The following is a 20,905-nucleotide window of genomic DNA, read 5'->3' as shown; positions in this document are numbered from 1 at the left end:
GGGTCTCCTGCAGGAGCCTCTGAGGTTTAACTTTAACTGATATATATATATATATTTTAAGTAGCCAGATTTGGGCTGGTGACAAGGTTCTATGAATGGATGGCAGCGTCAGCCGAGCAACCATGAATGTGCCTCAGGCCGCTGGAACACAACTTAACAAAGGTTAAGACCACAAGTTCTACACCACATGTCTTTTACCACATTACGAAAAAAATACAGTTAAAAAAAAAAAGCTGTGGGTGCCTGGGTGGCTCAGTGGGTTAAGCCTCTGCCTTCGGCTGGGGTCATGATCTCAGGGTCCTGGGATCGAGCCCCACATTGGGTCCTCTGCTCAGCAGGGAGCCTGCTTCCTCCTCTCTCTCTGCCTGCCTCTCTGCCTGCTTGTGATCTCTGTCAAATAAATAAATACAAATCTTAAAAAAAAAAGCCGTAAGAGGCACTTTTGGGATGAGATAAGTGATGGAGACATGAGATAACCCTCAAATTCGGTGTTTCCCGGTCCAAAGACAGGCCTGGGAGGTGAACACCAGGGTGTGACTCACCTGTCTTCACAGGGCACAGCGTCACAGGAAGGAGACGCAGGTGGAGCAGACCAGGATGCAGGCCATGCCTCCCCCAGCCCCCCCGCTCACCTCATCCTCTACAAGGGCCCGCCGCTGGGCGCTCCAGCTGTAGTCGGGGTAATGCGATATGGTCGTGGCACTGCCAAAGTCACAGAGCTTGATGGTCCCTTGGTTACTGAGCAACAAATTTTCCACCTGCAGAATCCCAGAAGACATTCCTTATGAACTTGGGCTACAGAGAGCCAGGCTTGGGGGGTGCTGGAAAGACGGGACGGGGCTCCCCAGAGCACAGTGAGGAGCCTTCCACAAACAGAAAAACACAGCTTTGTAACTTCTTTCTGATCCAAATCAGTATGTGTACCTTTTAAAAACACATAACTCAGAAAAATAAAAGGAAAAAAGTTAAAATCAACCGCAAATCAAAGATAACCCCAATCAATAATATACACAAAAAAAGCTTAACAGTTAGAACATCAAAAATTAACACGCCATTTTAAAATCACCCAACATATCAAGAACCCAGGAAGAAATCAAACAAAAGATACACAAAACACCTCTACTCAGAAACCTATAATTGAGATAAACTCTTCAAATCTAAAAGCGACAAGGAATTGGACCATATTCTTAACATGACAGGCACAGATTGGCTGCGGTCGCCCCAAGGCAGGCCCCAGTCTATGGGCCAGGATCAGCTCTGGCCACTACCGGCTTCTGCATGGCCTGCACACCTAGGTGGTTGAGGAAACTTCCCTTCTGTGACATGGGTGCTTCCGCAGCATGACCTGCATGGCCACGCCAGCCTGCTCCTGCAGCCTGGTGCACTATCCAGCAGGGCCAGCATGCAAAGTTGACATGTTTCAAGTCGGGCCTTTTATAGGAAAAGCCTGTCAAGCTCACACTCTGGGAGACAGTCAAGCAATTTCAATCAGAGTCTGGAAAGGTTTTGGGGCGGAACCTGACAAACTAATTCAAAGATTCACATGGAGACACAAATAGCCCGAAAGAGCCATGTGGTCCCCGAGAAGCCCCATTAGAGAAGGCAGAGGAGCACAGGGAGCAGGACCGACAGCCCCACAGGACATCCGCTGGGCGCCAGGCCCACGTGAGGCCGCACCAAAGGACACAGGCATAGGACAGCCATCCAGGCAAGGTGCTGAATGGCCACCTACAATGGACTGAGGAAGACCTGCCCTGACACGCAACAGTGGACTCCAGGTGTCTCCAGGACAACATGCCTGGGGGGTGTCAACTCCTCAGCAAGTCACAGAAGCTCCCCATGAAACAAGGAGCACTCCATCAAAGACACTTGCCACTCATGGCGATGATGCCAGCTATGGTGTGACCACACAGGGCTCCAAGAAACCCAACAGGAAGTGACACCTCAGGGGAAAATCAGGCAAATTCTTCCACAAATTCTGCCTCCCCAAAGAGGAAATCCAAACCCCGACACCCTTGAAAAGATGCTCATTAATGGAAGGAAAATCCAGCTGAAGTCCATAAGCCACACCCACACCGTGTGCCAACACCAAGGGTCGTCAGCAAAGCTCGGGCACAGGGGCCTCGACGCGTTGCTGGAGGCAACATCCCATGAGGGTGCAAGCACCTTCCACAGCCAGAGCACAGACAAGAGCAACTCAGGAAGCAGGCGTCAAGCAAGTGAGCCGGCTCTCACGACACACGCACTGAGCGAGGGCCTCACCAGATGGCCAGACCTCGGAGCCATAAGGCTGAGCCAACAGCCAGACACCAGCGCTACACTCTGGGGCCTGCAGTGTTGGACGGAGCCATGCAAAGGAGCAAGATAGGAAGAAAGACACGTGTCCCCACGGCCTCTGCCATCCCCCATGTCACACCTGCCCCTCTGCAGAGCGGCACGTGACGACTCCCACAGACAAGCCACGGAGACTGTGGGCCTCTGGCGAACACAGGGCACTGAGAAGACAAGGGATGTCCAAGGCAGGCCAGCTTCAACACGGAGTCTTTACTAGTTTTACCCTCCTAGAGTTCCCGCCCACCAGCACATGCATTAATATACAAACCAGGAATCTTCATGCCACATGAAAATCCACAGCTACCTGGTCGAATGAGGAAGGCCCGTCCAGGCAGCAGGGAAGGGATGGCTGGCATGTGAGCCTGCAGCCACCCAGGCACCTTCAGGACAGTCATTCCTGACCCCAGTCTTCTATAACGGGTTGGGGGGGCACCTGCCAACCTCTCAGGTTCAAGGGACAAAAGGAAAAGTTCAGGGTTGTCCAAGGTTCAAGTCTAAACAAAGACGCTGCCCCACACACAGGGGCCAGTGCCTCGCCGGACGCACGGGAAGAGCCCCCTGCCAGAGCCAAGGAGGAGGGCGCCGTTCCAGGCCCGCTAGGTGAGAGACTCATCACACCTGAAGAAAAATCTGGGAGAGCTGGCCATAGACCAGACAAGAGATGATACTAAGGGATCGTGAGGTTCTTTAGCAAATACAACCTGGTCCCTTCGAGATGTGGGCAGAGTTAGGATAGGAGCTGCGTGGATGTCCGGCAAGTTTCCCCAAGTCTGGACTTCGCCAAAGACACAACAGGGTAAATAAAAAGAAGGCCAGAGAAGGCCCCTGCAGCACATAAAATGTGGAAAGGCTACCAGAAGAACAGAGAACTCCTGCTACTCAAAAACAACCTGATGGACAACAAACAAGAAAGAAAAAAGGAAAAAACAAGTTGACTGAAAAAAGTATTGACTCCATACACAGAAAAAACCACTCCATTTCATTAACAGTCCGGAAAAGGGAAAATCACAGCACACTGCCACTCCCCGCAGCGGGCACCCTGCTGGGGCTTCTCAGAAGCACGGTTCCCCGAGGGAAAGCAACCTCTGAGCCCACGGCGGGATCCTGCAGAGCCTTTGCCTGGGGACGGATTGTCAAGGGGTAAGGGCATGGACAACCCAGAGGGGAAGCAATTCTCCTCCTGACTCCAGCAGGCAGAAGGAAAGGAGCCTTGGCCGTGAGCACCCCAGAGCGAGCTGGAGGGCAGGTGGGTGGGGTGACGGGCACACAGGAGGCAGGAAGCCCCAGGCCCAGGACACCACAAAGCTGACACAGAAAGAGGGCTCGGCCCTGCTTCAATGGAGAAGCTTCCGGAAACCTGTTCTAAAACTACTACATCCCTCTTCTCTGGAAAAGCCACCACAGAATGCCAGCCAGCTGGACACCCTGACCAGGGGCAGGGGTGCAGGCCTGCAGGACGGGCAGAACGCAGTACCTTGAGGTCTCTATGGATGATGGGTGGCTTCTGTCTGTGCATGTGCTGTACCGCTCTGCATGTCTGGTAGAAGATCTTCAGAACGGTATCGCACGAAAGCGGCCCTCTAGATTCCATTTTCTTTAAAAATTCCACCAGCTGCCCTGGAAGACACAATCAGATTTACATCACCACGGAGCTAGAAACGCTGCCCCCAGCCTGGCAGCAAGCTGGGCGGCCCCCCACCACCCCTCCAGCTTGCTGCAGCCGCCTCTGGGGCCCTGAGGCCGAAGCCACACATCCAGAAAACCCCGCGGAGGGACCACCACCAGGATTACAAGGAAGTTCCAGAGCCTCCTCCCCAAGAACGACACCCACGCAGCATATGAGCGCCGGCCAACAGTGCACGCGGTGTTCACGGCAGACCTTGGGCCTTGCGCGGTCAGGCACAACATGGCAGCTCCAAGCACACAACCCTGGACACAGACACCCTCTCAGAGCGCTACCTTTCCACGCCCGTGAGTGGTAGACCTCGGTTACCACACATCCCTCACTGAAGGTGCAGACTGCCCGCGGACAGAGTGTGGCCTGGCAAGTGTGCTGGGGGCACAGACCTGCCCAAGGGGCTGGGGGCCACGGACCCTGCCCTCCCTTGGGGCTATCACCTGGGGGCCGCTTCCCTGCAGCCACTTTTCCTTGTCACTCCAGCCCAGGGACCTGCCATCCTTGGACCCAGAGCAGGGAAGGCAGGAGACTTCGGTATGGGGCCCGCTAACTCTGCCATAGGCAGGGTGATGGCTTCCTCCGTGACCATGTGCCACCTCTCCACTGGGAATGCCATGTTCATGCCCCTAGTGCCTGCCTCTACGGGCTGCCTACACACCACATGTCTCAGTACCCTAACCCTAACCCTATAGCCCTGTTCCTACCTCTGGCCCGCTGCCCAGAGCCTCTTCCCAGAGCCCACCCTCTCCTGGGTCTGCACTGCTCCCTCCTGGCTCCAGGCCCCAGCTCCTTCTGTCTGCTGGGCACATTGCACCATGGGGACCCATCCCCTCCATGCAGAACCAAGGTTGTTACCACCCATACAGTCTCATCTCCTGCCACTCGCCCAACAGACTCCCCTCCAGCCACAGGCCCCAAGACCTTTGCACATGCCGTACTCTCAGCTAGAATGGTTTTCCTCTCTCCCTGCCTTCAGCTCCTGGCTCATACATCAGCTTCGAGGGAGCCATCTCTGCTCAGCCTAAAAATGTACACACCCTTTCCCCAGACTCTTCTCTGTGACACATGGGACTACTGAGCCCTCACTGTGGATTTTGCTTGGGGTCTGTCTGCTTTGTCTGGGTGAGGCACTGAAGCCCCATGCCTGCATGCAGCCATGCCAAGGGACGCGGCTTCCAAATGTGAAGTGGATTCTAACTGTTCTGCAGATGGCACAGTGGTGGCTCAGGACCTGCACACTCCTGCCCAGTGACCTATCTGCCGTGGAGTCTTCACTCTGATGGTCCATCCAACTCTGCCCACCAGCCCGCCTGTCCCTCACTCCACTGGATCAAGCCATTGTTGCCCTCTCCCAGCCACACCTACATCCCAGCCTTGCACCCCACGCTCAGGCAGGACAGGCGCCCTCAGGAAATAACAACCTGCTCCTCCCCCTGATGCAGGCAAGGCACAGGCCCCACAAGGCATTGCTGACGGGTCCAGAGCAGGGGTGACACACGGACGGCCATGCTGCCTGGGGTAATGGAAATGAACCAGGCCATGGCTGGGCATCACAATGCCAGTGCTTCAGTGGCCTCTGGTGTCCACTGAGAATTAAGAGCTAGCTTTTTAAAAGTAACAACCCTGGGGTGCCTGGGTGGCTCAGTGGGTTAAAGCCTCTGCCTTCGGCTCAGGTCATGATCTCAGAGTCCTGGGATCGAGTCCCGCATCGGACTCTCTGCTCAGCGGGGAGCCTGCTTCCTCCTCTCTCTCTGCCTGCCTCTCAGCCTACTTGTGATCTCTGTCTGTCAAATGAATAAATAAAATCTTAAAAAAAAAAAAAAAAAAAAAGTAACAACCCTAACAGTGGCAATGCTCCTGGAGAGGGCATGGTGGAGGGCAAGATTGGGGGGTAAGGGCCAGGGAAGGGTGGGGGACTGTGTGCACACATCCAGGCCCTCCTTCGGGGACTGGCATCTACATCCCTCCCTAAGATTCCCTCCACCCTCCACCCCCATGCCCCACAGCCCTCAGCACCTGCCCTGCGAGCACCCCGAGCGTCTTGTGCTGCTCCCGGACAAGCAGTCCCAGGCCAGCGCCAGCCTGAAGGGTGTGCTCGGTGGGTCTGCTCCACACAGAGCACCGTGCCGCCCCGCAGTGCGAGTGCTGTGAGCTGCCCCTGTCAGGCCCCAACCCTGGGGCCCCAGTGAACCCAAAGCCTTCGAAAAACCAGAATGAAAGCAATCCAGAAGCATGCTAAGTGCCCCGCAGGGGAATGGATGGCATGATAAATGAACCAGAGACGTGAGCTGTGGAAAGCGGGGCGAGGCATGTGCTGCGCCAGCAGCAGAGCCCCCGGGGCAGATGGGAAGCCATGTGCAGCCTCACACGTGCTGCCCAACACATGCCACTGGGGTCTCTACGTGGCACCCCCGCCAACAGGCCCCTGGCAGCCCTGTCCACAGGCTCGCCGGGCTCACACGCCAGACATGCGGCAGTTCCGTGCACCAGCATTTGTGGTCAAGGACAAGTACGCGTCACGAAGGGGGTGCTGGCGGAACATCTTGTGGTGGGGACCTAAGGGACCCTGCGGAGCCCTGAAGAGAGAACAGGTGAGCATGTGGGCATGAGAAGATGCCTCAGGTGGCAGGCCTTTCTCAGAAAGGAAGCCCCATTTGGAGGAGCACCTCACTCCCCTGTGCTTAGACAAGGATCCCTACCACCGAGGGATTCCTTGCCCTAGCTTTGCCACTGCCAGCCGCCCACCTCATGCTCAACACTTCTGCCCCCTGCCTGCTTAGGCATGACTCCTCCTGGGTGCCTGGGCTCATGGCCCCCACCCTCTCCTTCTGTGAGTGTGCCTCCCGCCGGCACAACTCTTGGCCGGGTGGCTGTCGGCCGTAGGCTTCCTCTCTCCCAGCACTCACTCCTGGTGACCGAGGGCCACATGCACTCTGCTCATGGCACCCGGTGGCTCCTGCCTCTGGCTCCAGGCCCTCCTGGCAAAGCCTCTGTACCCGCCCCACGCTTCTCCGACAATGTGCACTCTAGTCACCCACAGAGACTGTGAGCTCCAGCAGGGCACTCTCCCCACGTGGGTAAACCCTAATCCTCAGTGAAACAGATGGACCATGCCCCTACCACAGGGACCAGGCATGTTCCACGCCTCTGCTCTCTTGGTACCATCCACAGACATTCACACGACTACTCTGCCCCTGGAACTCTCTGGAAGGCCTCTGGGTCCCTCCGACCCCTAAGAACACAGGGAGTATCTAATGCCACTGGGTTGTGTGCCCTCAAGGGCCACAGCAGCAAGCCCGCCCTGACTACTACAGCTGAGCCCTCGAACCCGTGACGCTGCTGCGGTTCTGACCCTAACAAAATGTTACCTTTGCAGAGCTCGGTGAGCAGCAGGAACTCAGCCTGCCCAGTGTCTGACTCCTCTTTCCCTACGGACGCTGCAGAACAAAACTGGACAATATTGGGATGGCCAGAAAGTTTTTTCTGCAGGTGTCTTGTTAAAGGAGAATGCGTAAGTCTGCACATTTAAAAACAAATATACATACGATATTAAGACACTAGAGTCAAAACGTTGAATGAAATTACCTTACAATCCCAGCATGTTGGGGCAGAAAGATGGAGAGCCAGTGGGGGCGACTAGAAAGGCAGGTGGTGGGGTGGGGTGGGGGGGAGGTGGGATGAAGACCTCCGCCATGCTGGCAGCACACACCTGACCACGGGCCAGGCAGGACAGCAGGCAGAGGGTACGGGCAGCGTGTGGGAGGCCACGAGCACTGAACGAATCCACCCAGTCTCTGCAAGGCAAGGACCCGTGGCTCAGGCAGCCAGCGGGCTCACGGTGACAGAGCTTCAAAAGAGAAAAGAGAACACATTCTGACAGCAGAGGCCAAGACCCCCGCAGAGGGAGAACGTGCGCCAGAGTGGAGAGCCAGCAAGAAAAGCCCCACACGTCCAGCATCCGTGCTCAGGGCAGGGTAGCCGGCCAGAAGGGACACAGAGGCCCAGAGGAACCAGGCCTCGCAAGGGCCCTGGCGATCGCCGGAGTGCAGCTGGTGGCCGGGCGCCATGGGCCATGTCAGGTTCCTTGTGGGGCAGAGGGCAGGGAACCGGTCCCTCTGTGGGCACAGAGACCTCTTGGGTCGGAACACTTCCATGCCCAAAGCTACCGAGCCTCCTGCTATTACCCTGGGAGTGAGGAGCAAGGCAGAAAACTCCCGTCTATTGAGAACACCCCACAGACAGGTCCAGTGAAAGCAGAAGGCCAATTTTAGTAAACCCCGAAGGGCACCAGAGCAGCCTTGCAGCAGCCAGCACCCACAGCATGAAGCAGGCCTCCCTAGGTGCCCGCGTGTGCGTGCAGTCCCAGGAAAAGGATACCATGAAACACACTTCCTGGATGATGGCTCTGTTCTTTTCCTCTTCGTTAGACAATAATCTCTGTATCAGGAAATAACAAACAAGAAGAGATTAAGGAGTGTTTATCTTTCTAGTCTACACCCAAGAGAAGAAACACAGTGCCACCTACAAGCACAACCTGCTTACCCGTATTTAATATCTGGCCTGTGTAAAAACCTGACAGAAGGTTAGAGACCCCTGAACATGGTCCTTTACAATCCAAGGACACAACAAAAACTAAAAATAGGACGCTTTTCTCCAAATAGGCTAGAGCAAAGTGAAACAACCAAGGAAAATGGGAGAAGACATTCACAGAGATGTGGGCTTACGCTCCCGATCTCCAAAGTCAGTCACGCCTCAACAGCAGCCCACAAACCCCACATGCACCCCTCACTCCTGTGAGGCCTGCTGTGCACCCCAGGGGGCTCCCCCACCCCGTAATCCCTGCGTTCACACAAGCTATGCTTTGTTTCACATTTCACACCAGTGGCTTTCAAAACCCCGCTATCTGTGGACCCCTCATTTTGGCACTTGGCCTTGAGGTCACCCTGTGCCCAAAGTTGGAAGCCACAGCTCTGAGTCCTCTAGAGCTGCTGACGGCTTCCCCTCAGAAGGAACAAACGGACCGACTGTAAAAAAGAAACATATACTACATAATGGGAATAAATCTCTGGAAACAGTGCCACTTAGAGATTTCCTTAAAGTGATCCAAAAACCCACGTAAATGTCATCCTTTATTACCTTTAAGGCATACTCTCTGCCACTTCCCAGGTCTTGAGCTTCATATACAAATGCAAACCCTCCTGAAAATTAGAAAGGCAGACATATCAGTTCAGTGCTATGACTTTATTTGATAATAAGCTTTACAAATATCTTCATTAAGCAGTGAAACACAAACTGGACTTGTTGCAGACAATTTTGTTTTCAAACATAATGGCCCTAATTGATATGATCCTGTCTTTTAAATATCCTGCCTCAGAGACAGGAAGGAAATCAATGTAGAAACAGAGATCAATGAGGAAAAGAATAGAGAAAATCAATAATACCAGAGCCTCTGAAAGCCAAAATTCTCTGAAAACAAGAAAATGAAACTGATAAATTCTAGACAGACTGATCACAGAGGGAGAAAGAGCAAGAAAGAAAAGAGAGGACAAATTACCAGCATCTAGAATAAAAGAGGCTAGCAGTGCCCAAAGCCCCAAAAAACTTTAAAGTACATCTAGTACCCTACATAAATACAAAGAATTCTTCACAAATTCTTTTTTTTTAATATTTTACTTATTTATTTGACAGAGAGACAACCAGAGAGGGAACACAGGCAGGAGCAGAGGGGAGAGGGAGAAGTAGGCTCTCCACTGAGCAGGGAGCCCCATGTGGGACTCAATCCCAGGACCCTGGGATCATGACCCGAGCCAAAGGCAGCTGCCTAATGACTGAACTACCCAGGCGCCCCTCTTCACAAATTCTTAATTCTGAGTACAATAAAATGTCGGCATAACAAACCCAACAATATATACAAAACATCATATATCATGACTGAATAGAGCTGGTTAAAAATTTGAAAATAATGTAATTCTCTTGTTTTCAGAATTAACTTGCTTAGCTTTTACTAGTTTTGCACGGTGGAAAATTATATCTTGAAACAAAGACCTCTCAGTAGACTAGGAACATGAGGCTGCTCGCTAACCTGATAACAGGTGTCTACAAGAGACTCACCGTCAGCCTTATGCCAGTGGTAGAAGACCCCATGCTTCTCCTCACAGCAGGAACAGGGTGAGGACAGATGCTCTCACCACTGCCACTCAATATCGCACTGGAAGCCTGGCCAGTGCCATCAGGCAAGAAGACAGATAAAAGGCATCGAGATGGAAAAGGAAGAAGTAAAAATGGTTTTCTTTGCACACAAAGTGATTGTGTTGATAATATTGTGACATCTATCCCCCCAAAAAGCTACTATAACTAATAAAAGAGTTTAGGGCAATCATGGGTTATATGCACAATTCAAAAATCAACTGTATTTCAGGGGCGCCTGGATGGCTCAGTCGGTTGAGTGTCTGACTCTTGATTTCCACTCAGGTCATGATCTCAGGGTCATGAGATCAAGCCCCATGTAGTGCTCTGCATGGAGCCTGCTTAAGATTCTCTCCCTCTGCCTCTGCGCCATCCTCCCCCCTCCACCCCCAGGCAGGACCATGCGCACGCGCACTCTCAAAACAATTATATTTCTATACGCCCTAGAGATTTCTTAGACTTAAGAACGGAAGTATGATCCACAAATGAGAACAATGACAAGCAGACTTCATCAAAGTAAAGAACTTCTGGTTTTTTAGATACACCATTTGAGAGGGTGAGAAGTCAGATGCTTAACAGACTGAGTCACACAGGTGGCCTAGCTGCATTTTCAATTACAGGCCCAATAAAGGGCTCTATCTAGAAAATATAAAGAAAATCCAGAATGGAGTAACAAAATTTTGAATGGGTGCACTATGTAAAAAGTCACCAAAGATACATGAGTGGTGAGTTAGCACGTGAAAAGATGCTCAACGTCATCACCCATTAGGGAAACACACACTTTAGGGAAACACACCTGTGTGCATCTAATTAGAAGCCCTCAGTGTTTTAAACAGATCATACTCAGTGTTACTAGGATGTGGTTCCACCCACATCCTAGTAGTGAGGCTTCTACCCCGCTTGTGGGAACACAGCTTGGTAGTTTCTTCCGTGGGTAAAGGTAAGCTAGCTCAACAGCCCTGTCTGTCATCACGCCGCTAGGCATTTATCTACAAAAAATGGAGGCCACATCCACACAATGACTTGTACACACAGGGCCCCGGCAGCTTCATGTGTAATTGCCCAAACCATGTCCCCATTAGCGGTGAATAGACAAACCAACCATCCCTCCGTAGAACACGACCCAGCAATAACCAGGACGGACTACTGTTCCCACAGCAACATGGAGGCAGAGGGGACACATGATCTCCCTTACAGAGAACTGTACAAAGTACTAACTCATCTGCAGCAACAGAAAGCACATCGGGACTGCCCAGGGAAGGAGGGTGCAGGAAGGGAAGGGCTGTAATGGGGAAGGACGGACACTGTGGAGGTGAGGGATGTGTTCACTGCCTTGGCTACAGCGACGGGCACACAGGTGTATACGTACTGGACACATTTAATGTGTCTGACACCTATATGTGCACTTCGTGTCTCATTTTTATCTCAACAGACCTGCTAAAAAAAATAAAACGAGTCCATATAAGAAAACAAATAAAAGGAAATAAGTGAAAATCTGTGTAACAAAAATAGAAAACAGATGGATTCACTGGTGAATTCTCTGAAACATTTAAGAAAGAACCAGCACAGCAATCTTGCACAAAGTCCTTCCTAAGTGACAGGAGAAAACACATGCCAACCCATCATGTGAGGCCACAGACACAATCACAGATAACTAGAAAGCACTTGTTAACACAGATGTCAGAACCACCGGGAAAATACCAGCAGAGCGAGTCTGGCAACACCCTGCTATGACCAATAGTGGTTGACACCAAAAAACAGTCCCTGTAGCAAAGGACACAAAGGACAGGGAAGGCAGACTCCTCAGACACACGGAACTCATCTGTCACTCAACAGACACATGGAAAGCATCTGTCAACATGCAAAAACACTCATGACTTTTCCTTTTTTTTTTTTTTAAAGATTTTATTTTATGAATTTATTTGACAGAAAGAGTGTGAGAGCACAAGCCGGGAGACAGAGGGAGAGGAACCAGTCTCCCCACTGAGCAAGGAGCCTGATGTGGGACTCGATCCCAGGACCAAGGGATCATGACCTGAGCTGAAGCAGACGTTTCACCAGCTGAGCCACCCAGGCGCCCCTAACTTTTCAAAATAGTAACATGAAACATTCTCGGCAAAGAGAGGGAATGTCTTCAATCTGACAAGTGGCAACTACAAAACCCTGCACTTATGGGAGCCCTAATGGTGCTTTCTGATCTCGGGACCAAGGCGGGTCTCTCTGTGGAGCACTGTGATACCTCCCACTGCGGACTGTCACCAGCACCAGAAAGCTAGACAGACAGACAAACAGCATAAAGATCAGAAAGAAAGAGCTAAATCTGTTATTGACAGACAGCATGACTATAGGCAGACAGTTCCAAGGGCTTGACCAAAAGCCTCTAGAACCAAAGAGGAGCCTCAGCAAGACTACAAAGGTTCTCGGGATGCTCCCCCTAGCCCATTCACAGGGCCTTCCCCTGGAGCCCTGCAACCCCACCTGGGGCACCCTGGCCCTGGTCACTGGCCACACACACACACACACACACACACACTCTCAGGCTCTGCTCTCCACTCCTCCCCGGGGGCCTTCTCTGACTCACCCCACTCCAACCACCCACAGCCAATTTTGTTCCCTCTTCCTAATGCTTTCTGACTCCTGATGCTGTGCCACATGTTCCATTTGGAGATCTGGTTACTGCTCTCCCACCAGCACCCAGAACAGCATCTGACACACAGCGGGCAATCACAGATCAGACAACAAAACCCTAAGTGAAAAGCATCTTCCATTGTTGAAGCACATTACCTCTGCAACATTCAACGTCCCGGCAGCAGCGTTACGTACCGCCGCTGGACACACACTTGCAGAGAAAGTAAAGACAACAAACAGGAAGTCCACGGTGGTGGTGCCTCTGAGGAGAGGGAGACACAGTCAGGGGGCTGAAGGTCAACAGAGCCATTCACAGTGTCTGTGATGGTTAATTACTTTGTAAAGGTCTGGAATCAGAAATGATCTTTGAAAAACCAACGTCCATTAATTCTGGATAGTAAGAACATAGATATTTGTTCTGTTACTCTACTTTTCTTTGTTTTTGAAATTTTTCCTGAAAGAGAATTCCCAGTTTCAGGACCTATTCTGTAGCTGCATTAACCAAGACTGTGTGGTGCCGGGGAGGAACAAATTCAAAGATCCCAATGCAACAAAACTGGAAAGTCCCAAAACAGTCACGTAAATGTGCCAAGTGATGGTTCACAATGGCACAAAATCAACTTGGTGGAAGCATGTGCAATGACCAGTGCAAAAAACCAAAACAAAAGGGGTGCCTGGGTGGCTCAGTGGGTTAAAGCCTCTGCCTTCAGCTCAGGTCACGATCCCAGGGTACTGGGATCGAGCCCCGTATCAGGCTTTCTGCTCATCCGGGAGCCTGCTTCTTCCCCCCCTCTCTCTGCCTGCCTGTCTACTTGTGATCTTTGTCTGTCAAATAAATAAATAAAATCTTTAAAAAAAAAAAAGCAACTTTGATCTAAACTTTATGCTTTCTATGACAATCAATTCAGAAGGTACAAATGTAAATGCAGGAAACTCCTAGACAAAACATAGGAGAAAAACCCTCACGATCCAGAGCTGGGCATAAGGGCTCCCAGATGTGACAGTAAAAGCAGAAGTCACATGAGGAAGAGCTGATAATGTGACCTCATCAAATTAAAACTGTGGGTCTGCAGACGACCCTGTTTAAGATGAAAAGAAAAGCTGCTGACAAAGAGAAAATTCTTGCAAACCACATGTCTGATGGAGAACTTCTCTCCAGAATACATAAAGGACTCTCAAAACTCAGGGATAATTGAAAACTCAATTCTAAAATAGGCAAACAACATGACAGGCAGAGACATACTGCCCACAAAGGTGTGTGGTCAGCCTCCAGAGACGTACAGACTGAAGCCACAATACAGGATCCCTACACACCTGCTAGAATGATCAAATAAAAATGCTGCACAGGGGCACCTGGGTGGCTCAGTGGGTTAAAGCCTCTGCCTTCGGCGCGGGTCATGATCCCAGGGTCTTGGGATCGAGCCCCGCATCAGGCTCTCTGCTCAGCAGGGAGCCTGCTTCCTCCTTTCTCTCTGCCTGCCTCTCTGCCTACTTGTGCTCTCTGTTTGTCAAATAAATAAAAACAAAACCTTTAAAAAAATAGTAAAATAAAAAATAAAAACGCTTCACAAAATGCTGGCAAGGACCAGGGACACTGGGTCACTCTTGGTTAAGAGCTCAGCTGCGTGGGCACAGACCACACACGCTGAGGTCTCTCAGTGTGACTGTATGAGCACACGGGGGGTTTAGGGAGGCAGTTACAGAAATCAGGTCTTCATAGTGGGGCTCTGACTCGATAGGACTGGGGTCTCTCTCCCCTATGGGACAGAGACAACACTACCTGCCAGCCGCAGGGAGAGGCCTCACCAGGAACCACCACTGCCAGTAACTGGCTCTGGGATAAGGAGCCTCCAGGGCGGAAAAAGAAATTCCTGTTGTTTATGCCCCAGTCTGTGGCATTTTTTATGGGAGCCTGAGAGGCCTAAGATACTCAGCCACTGCTGGTTGAGAAATGGGAGATGGCACAGCCAATCTGAAGAATAGGTGGCAGTTTCCTAGAACTAAACCTGCAGTCCTGGGCACCGATCCCAGAAAAGTAAGAAATGACACTCACACAAACCTTGCCCACAAGTGCTTAGGGCAATTCTAGTTCTAATAGCCTAAAACATCTGGAAACAACCCACAAGTCTGTCACTCCGTGAATGATCACTTAAACTGCGGTCCATCCATACCATGGGACGCTCGTCACCAATAAACACAAATACGTTATGGACACAACCACCTGGTTGGAACTCCAGAGTGAAAAAAGCCAATTCCAAAAGGATATACAAATGGAGAGAGAGACCAAATCAGTGGTTTCCAGGGTTAAGAATGTCGGCATGGCTGTGAAGGGGCAGGAGGGGTCCTTGTGGAGATGAAACTTCTGCGTCTTGATGACATCAATGTCAAGATGCTGACTCTAGCTTCTCAAGATGTTACCACTGAGGGAAATGGGCAAAGTATACCAGTGTCATTTCTTAAAACTACAAGTAAGTATCTATAATTATCTCAAAATCAAAGTTTAAATAAAAACAGTAATACTGCTGGGCCTGGGGCTCAGTCAGTCAAGCCTCTGCCTTCGGCTCGGGTCATGGCCCCAGGATCCTGGGATCGAGTCCTGCGTCTGGCTCCCTGCTCCACGGGGAGTCTGCTTCTCCTTCTCCCTCTGCTGCTCCCCCTGCTTGCTCTTGCTCTCTATCAAACAAACCCTCAACAGAAACAGTATTACTGCTGACACATAAAGAAACGACAGGGGAGGCACTGCTAAGACCCCGTGCACATTCTGGAATTTGGACACAGGCAAAGACACCTCAGCTGGCCAGACCGGCCTCCCACTCCCCAGGGCAGCCTGGCTGGGGACAGCAGTGACCCCATCTACGGCTTTCTTCCTCCTCCTCACATACCTGCATTTGTGCATATCATATAAAAATACATGACTTGTATCTGCGATAAGAAACTCCCACAACTCCAGCCCAATTCACAACAGAAGACTCGAAAGGGCATTTTGCACACTAAAACAAGACACATAACCGTCTCATAAGCAGGAGAAACAGCGTCCCGCATAGTATCATCAGGCACGTGGAAATCCCACGCCAGAGAGCGACCCCCATGCACACACAAGAGCAGAGAGAATCAGGATGACAGGCAATACTGATGCAGGTGCCAGCCGAGGACAGGAGCCCTTGCGCGGCTGCCGGGAGTGCAAACCAGTGCCGCCTGCTGCACACAAAGAGACCTGTATCCAACCCAGACCCCAAAATACCACTCCTGGGTATTTTACCTGAGTCAAAACACATGGCAACAAAAAATACTGTGGAAGAATGTTCTTGGCAGCTTTACTCATCATGGTCCAAACTGGAAACACCAAGTGTCCACCAACAAGCGAGTGGACAGACAAGCCACTACAAGGGAGGGAACAAACTTCAGAACCGGACAGAGCACTTGGGGTGCGGGGCTGTGTGCAGGATACTCTGGGAGAGGGAAACTCCTAGCTGGGGCGGCTGGTGGTGGGGAAGGGGGCTGGGAGCCACGGGAGGGTTTGTAGGGTCACTCAACAGTTCTCTAGCTCGACGACTGGTTGGCTACATGGCATAAACCCTTATCAGAGCATCTAAACTCTGTACATTTTACTGTATGCCAATAACTCACTTTAAATTGTTTTTACTTAAAAGAAAAACAGGCACAGGACATCCATGCATGATTCTAAACAGTGGTCTGAATAAGCTAATAAGCACGGAAAATGCTCAAATTCATGAGTCAGAGAAACACAAATCAACACAAGCCCACACAGTGTTTGCCCATTGCAGCGAGGATGGTGTGGGGACAGTGGGGTCTGGTAGGGCTCTACACAAGGTCACGGGGGCGGGGCAGGGGACAGTGAGCACCAAGAAATGTGGCTCAGCAGCACAAGGAGCAATCCGGGAGATCTTACTTTATGTTATCAATCGACAGTGTTTCTTAGGAACAGGCACCGCGTTACCTCCACCTCCTATCCTCACATGATCTCCACAGACCTTTCAGGGATATGTGCCCTTGCAACAGCAGGAGGCCACAGAGAGGAACAGACCGGGCCAATGGAAAGACAGAGGGCAGCCTTTCCCCTGCCCCACAACAGTGACCTCCCCACAGGGTGACTTCCTCCCACAATAATCTCCCCACCATGGTGACCTCGCCATGATGTCCCACTCCGGGCACCTGCATACCACCTGCACCTGCAGTCACCTGAGGCACAGACCAAAAAGGCGCGGGAACCCTGGCACGCAGCTCCCATCTTGCCCCCCAGCAACGCCCACCTCCGGTGGCTCCCCAACAGGTGCACTGCCACCTGCTTCTTCCACTGTGACATCCTCTGGACACTTCTCCCTGCAGGACACACTCCACAGGCGGACCTGTGCCACCATATGGGTGACCGAAGACGCACCACCAGTCCCAACTCCTCTGCTCCCTGGCTGGTGGCCCTGGCAAGCTGCTGATGGTCCTTACGGACGACAGACCACAGGAAGCACCAGGGACTCCGCCCGCCAGACAACTCCATAAATGTTGTGCTGGTGACCATGACTGTTCCACACTAGGTGTTAGTTACGACAAGTTAAGGGGCTGATGGTACAGTCGCCAAGGTGCGAGTGAAGAGAATGGGGTTAGGAGAATTGAGAGAGCAATTAACCCGACACAAGACTGAACCATACCAGTATGAATACTAGAACCAGTTGCCCAAGGCGCAGGTGCTTCCTGCAAAGACCTTGGTTATCTGTGCTCTAGGGTGTCTGCAGAAAAGATCCACTCAGCACCCCTCCCTGGGTGAAGCAGCCACAGCAGTTGAGGGAAAAGACACTTGAACAAGATCACCCACAGGCCTCAGGGTTCAGGCACACTTCCTGAGTTGGAAGAGCCGTGTGCTAGAATGTCAGTGAGCGATGATCGCCCCATCTTTTCAAATCAGCTTTAAACATGCTACGCTGTGTATCCCCGTAGAGGATGTCCTGACTCAACCTCCAACCCTCTCCTTCCGTCACACCAACCCCAGTGGTTTCTGAAACCTCTAGCCAAGAGTCCTATCGTACAACCTAGCAACTGCCAGCCTGTACCAAATAACCCCTGTGCCCTCCCCAATCCCGACACTTAACACAGACAAGGCAGAAGCCCTCTAAAAGCAGGGACCAGGAGGCAGAGGGGTGGAGGGTTAGGACAACAGCCAGCCCGGAGTTAGTGTGGCGCATGCCCTCACAGCTTCTCAGGCCAGTACAGGCCCCAGACAGAACACAAGGGACCCACATTCATCCAAGGCCATTGATAATACACATGGCACATGGTGTCCCCACAAACACACACAACTAGTTACACACACGTTACGGGACAGCTCTGTGGACTTGTTTCTTTTTCTGAAGAGCTGCCCCCATACCACCTCGTCCACATCGTTAGCAGTGCAGCCAAAGTCAGACAGTCATTGGAGAGGTGGACTCACCTCACAGGGAAAAACCCATCCTGGCAGAGCGATCACCTCTGTCACCTCTCTGGACAGTAGGAAACAAGCAAGAATGTGCAAAATCCAAAACAAGAGAACTTAAAGAGTGTATTCTGGAATCTGCTTGGACTCAGCCCCTCTGACATTGGGGTTACTCCCAGTAACCTGACTTTTTTTTTAAATGAACACTTAAACCAATTTTCAAAAGATTAGGAAGCTATTTGGCTCCACAGTTCTGCCCCACAAACCACTTCATGGTACAAATGCAAATTCCAAAAAGCTATGAAAACAACGTGTTTTTTCCTAAGCCCTCTCACAGCAAAATGTGATCCATCCTCAATTCATCTGGGGCAACACCCGACATGAAATAAGGTGGGGCTATTTAAAGTCTTAATTATCCCACAGAGAGGATACTCATTTAATTATGGATATATGGTTTATTCGATTATTAAAGACTTTCCCAACTCTTGTAGGAATATCATAGGATATACAGGATGCCTATTATCTTTCCAAAACCTGGAAAACTGTGAAGTTGTCAACATCTCTCTCCACCCCAGAGTTTAGGGTTTGGAACCTTCCCCACATTTATACAACACAGCATGAATTCCCCCAGCCTAGGTTCCAGAGCTGCTGTTTTTCCTGACACTTCATATGGCTTTCTAACCATTTCAGTTCAGGAAGAGGGTTCACAAGCTTTCAAGCTATGAGGTTCCTGTTATGTTTCTAAAGACCAAGACCGTGCTGGGTATTTTTATCTCCTGACGTGCCTAGATAGCAAAGGGAGTGGGTTCTATTGCACAACCCTATCAGCTAGTCCCATTTCCTCATTCTTCATCCTGGGTTTTAAGTGACTGGTAAGCTTCCTGCTCCACAGGACCCACCTCCCATCTTTAATTCCCGTCCTCCAGCCTGGCCCCGCCCCTGCCCTGATAGGAGCATTCTGAATGCTCTGACCTCATTTTGGCCTGCTGGAACCCTGGACACTGCCTGTCCTGCCCCAAGGATCCCCCCAGTACTGCACTGTCCTTCTGTCATTGGAGTGTGTCTAATTTTAAATTCCGGAAGGCAAAAATCACCTACTGTGCCCTATGAATCTCTTAAAAAACCAAGATAGTTGCCTGGTATTTTCAGAATAAAGGAACTGATCCGAGGGAACTCTCATTGTAACAGATACCACACTTGTTAATGTTAGCAGAGATTCTGGCCCCCACCTCTGCAAGAAAAGCCTGAGGTTTTCCTACCAAATCACATCCAAAATCTGTTCGTTTTTTACCCAAGTGGAGAAAAAGCATATGGTAATGCTGCAGCCAGAACATCCCTTCAGGCCTTTAGGAATTAGGACATCAGAAGGGTCCGCTAGTTTCCTGCCTCAGACTGAGCAGACATGGCAGTAGGTTGGGGATCGTGACAGCCTACGCCTGTAGTCCTGAGAGCTACCCCAGACAGGTCTGTGGTCCCACCTTGCACCACTCCAGCGCCCGATGCTAACTCAGGGAAATACCGTTCTGCTCCAGCACCAGCCTCAGAGCCAACTGTGTTCAGCCAGTAAGCATCAAGCTAGCAAAATGTGACATACCCCTGTGGGCGCCACCGACAAAATGTAAGGAAAATCCAGAGGAGAGAACGGATCACACCGACGATGGCAATAAACTCTGTGTGAGGAAGAGAAAGGACATCAGGAAGCTGGAGACAGCACGCAGAAACAAAGATGACTAAAAATGACCAGGAAATTCCTCCATGACTGGCGAGTCCAACCTGCAAGGCTGTGCACAGGTCACGACTGTTGGCATGCCCTAACCTAAATCACAAAGATCAGAGCAAGGGAAACAGGTGGCGACAGTTGGAAGCTGGGCTATAGGTCACAGCACGGTCTACCCCAAAGTCCAAGGACAACCACCCTCCCCAAGGGGCGCACGCACCCGCGCTCCGGACCCTGAGAACTGAGGACAGTCAGCGCGATGTCCGGAGACGCACTGCTGTCCCGCCAGCCCCACAAGGGCCATGACTCACCCCCGCCCAGCGCACTGCTCAGCCTTATGGGTCCCCTTCCTTCCAGCCCCGCCGTGGCCTCTCACCTGCCCACCACCTCCTCCCCACCACCGCCACTGCCTCTCCTCCGGCCACAGGTCGGCCCCGCACCTGCCACGACTACCACACCTCCCGCAAGGAAGTGCCCAGCCCCGCACCCCGCCTCACTCACCCACGGCAGTCACGCCGGGTCGGCCTCACCTTCGCCCGCCGCGGCGACCCTCCCCCACCCCCGCCCAGCGGGGCCGCCCCGCACCTGGCCGGGTCCGGCCCCGCACCTGGCCGGGTCCGACCCCGCCCCCTCCCGGTCGGCCCCGCGCCTGGCCGCTCCGCGATGGCCCCCGCGCCCCCGGCCCGGGCCTCACCCTCGGCCAGGACCCGCCGCACCCGCAGCCGCAGCTCGCCCAGCTCCACCGTCTGCCCCACGAAGTCCGTCTGGTCGCGGCCGGCAGCGCCGCCCAAAGAGCCCGGGCCTGCCAGGAAATCCAGCGCAGACTGCAGCAGCGACATGGCCGCGGCCCCGCAGCGGGCGCGGGAGCGGGGAGCTCAGGGTCCAGCAGCGTCCGGGTTCGCTCAGTAACCGCCGGCCCCGAGCTGCACCATCTTCCGCC

General features: G+C 52.1%; 1 protein-coding gene across 3 annotated transcripts in view; it reads right to left on the bottom strand.

Moving 5' to 3' along the window:
- The window catches only part of LOC111148815 (cyclin G associated kinase), a 55,524-nt gene extending 34,631 nt beyond the window's left edge, over nucleotides 1–20,893 (bottom strand). For 2 of the 3 annotated variants that reach the window (XM_022505633.1, XM_022505635.1), the window contains exons 1-6: nucleotides 20,660–20,893; nucleotides 9,149–9,210; nucleotides 8,390–8,449; nucleotides 7,381–7,495; nucleotides 3,809–3,951; nucleotides 633–758 (exon numbers count right to left, since the gene is read on the bottom strand). In XM_022505633.1, the coding sequence (XP_022361341.1) occupies nucleotides 633–758; nucleotides 3,809–3,951; nucleotides 7,381–7,495; nucleotides 8,390–8,449; nucleotides 9,149–9,210; nucleotides 20,660–20,804 (651 nt within the window). In that variant the 5' untranslated portion in view covers nucleotides 20,805–20,893. The remainder of the gene's footprint in view (nucleotides 1–632; nucleotides 759–3,808; nucleotides 3,952–7,380; nucleotides 7,496–8,389; nucleotides 8,450–9,148; nucleotides 9,211–20,659) is intronic. The other variant, XM_022505634.1, reaches the window with a different exon arrangement.
- Between the last annotated feature and the right edge of the window lie 12 nt (nucleotides 20,894–20,905).

Source organism: Enhydra lutris, unplaced genomic scaffold (genome assembly GCF_002288905.1).
Source record: "Enhydra lutris kenyoni isolate GAN:26980312 unplaced genomic scaffold, ASM228890v2 scaffoldscaffold21, whole genome shotgun sequence".
Taxonomy (NCBI): Eukaryota; Metazoa; Chordata; class Mammalia; order Carnivora; family Mustelidae; genus Enhydra; species Enhydra lutris.
The sequence above is the reverse complement of the archived record's forward strand: the minus strand, read 5'-3'. Positions and strand labels throughout refer to the sequence as shown.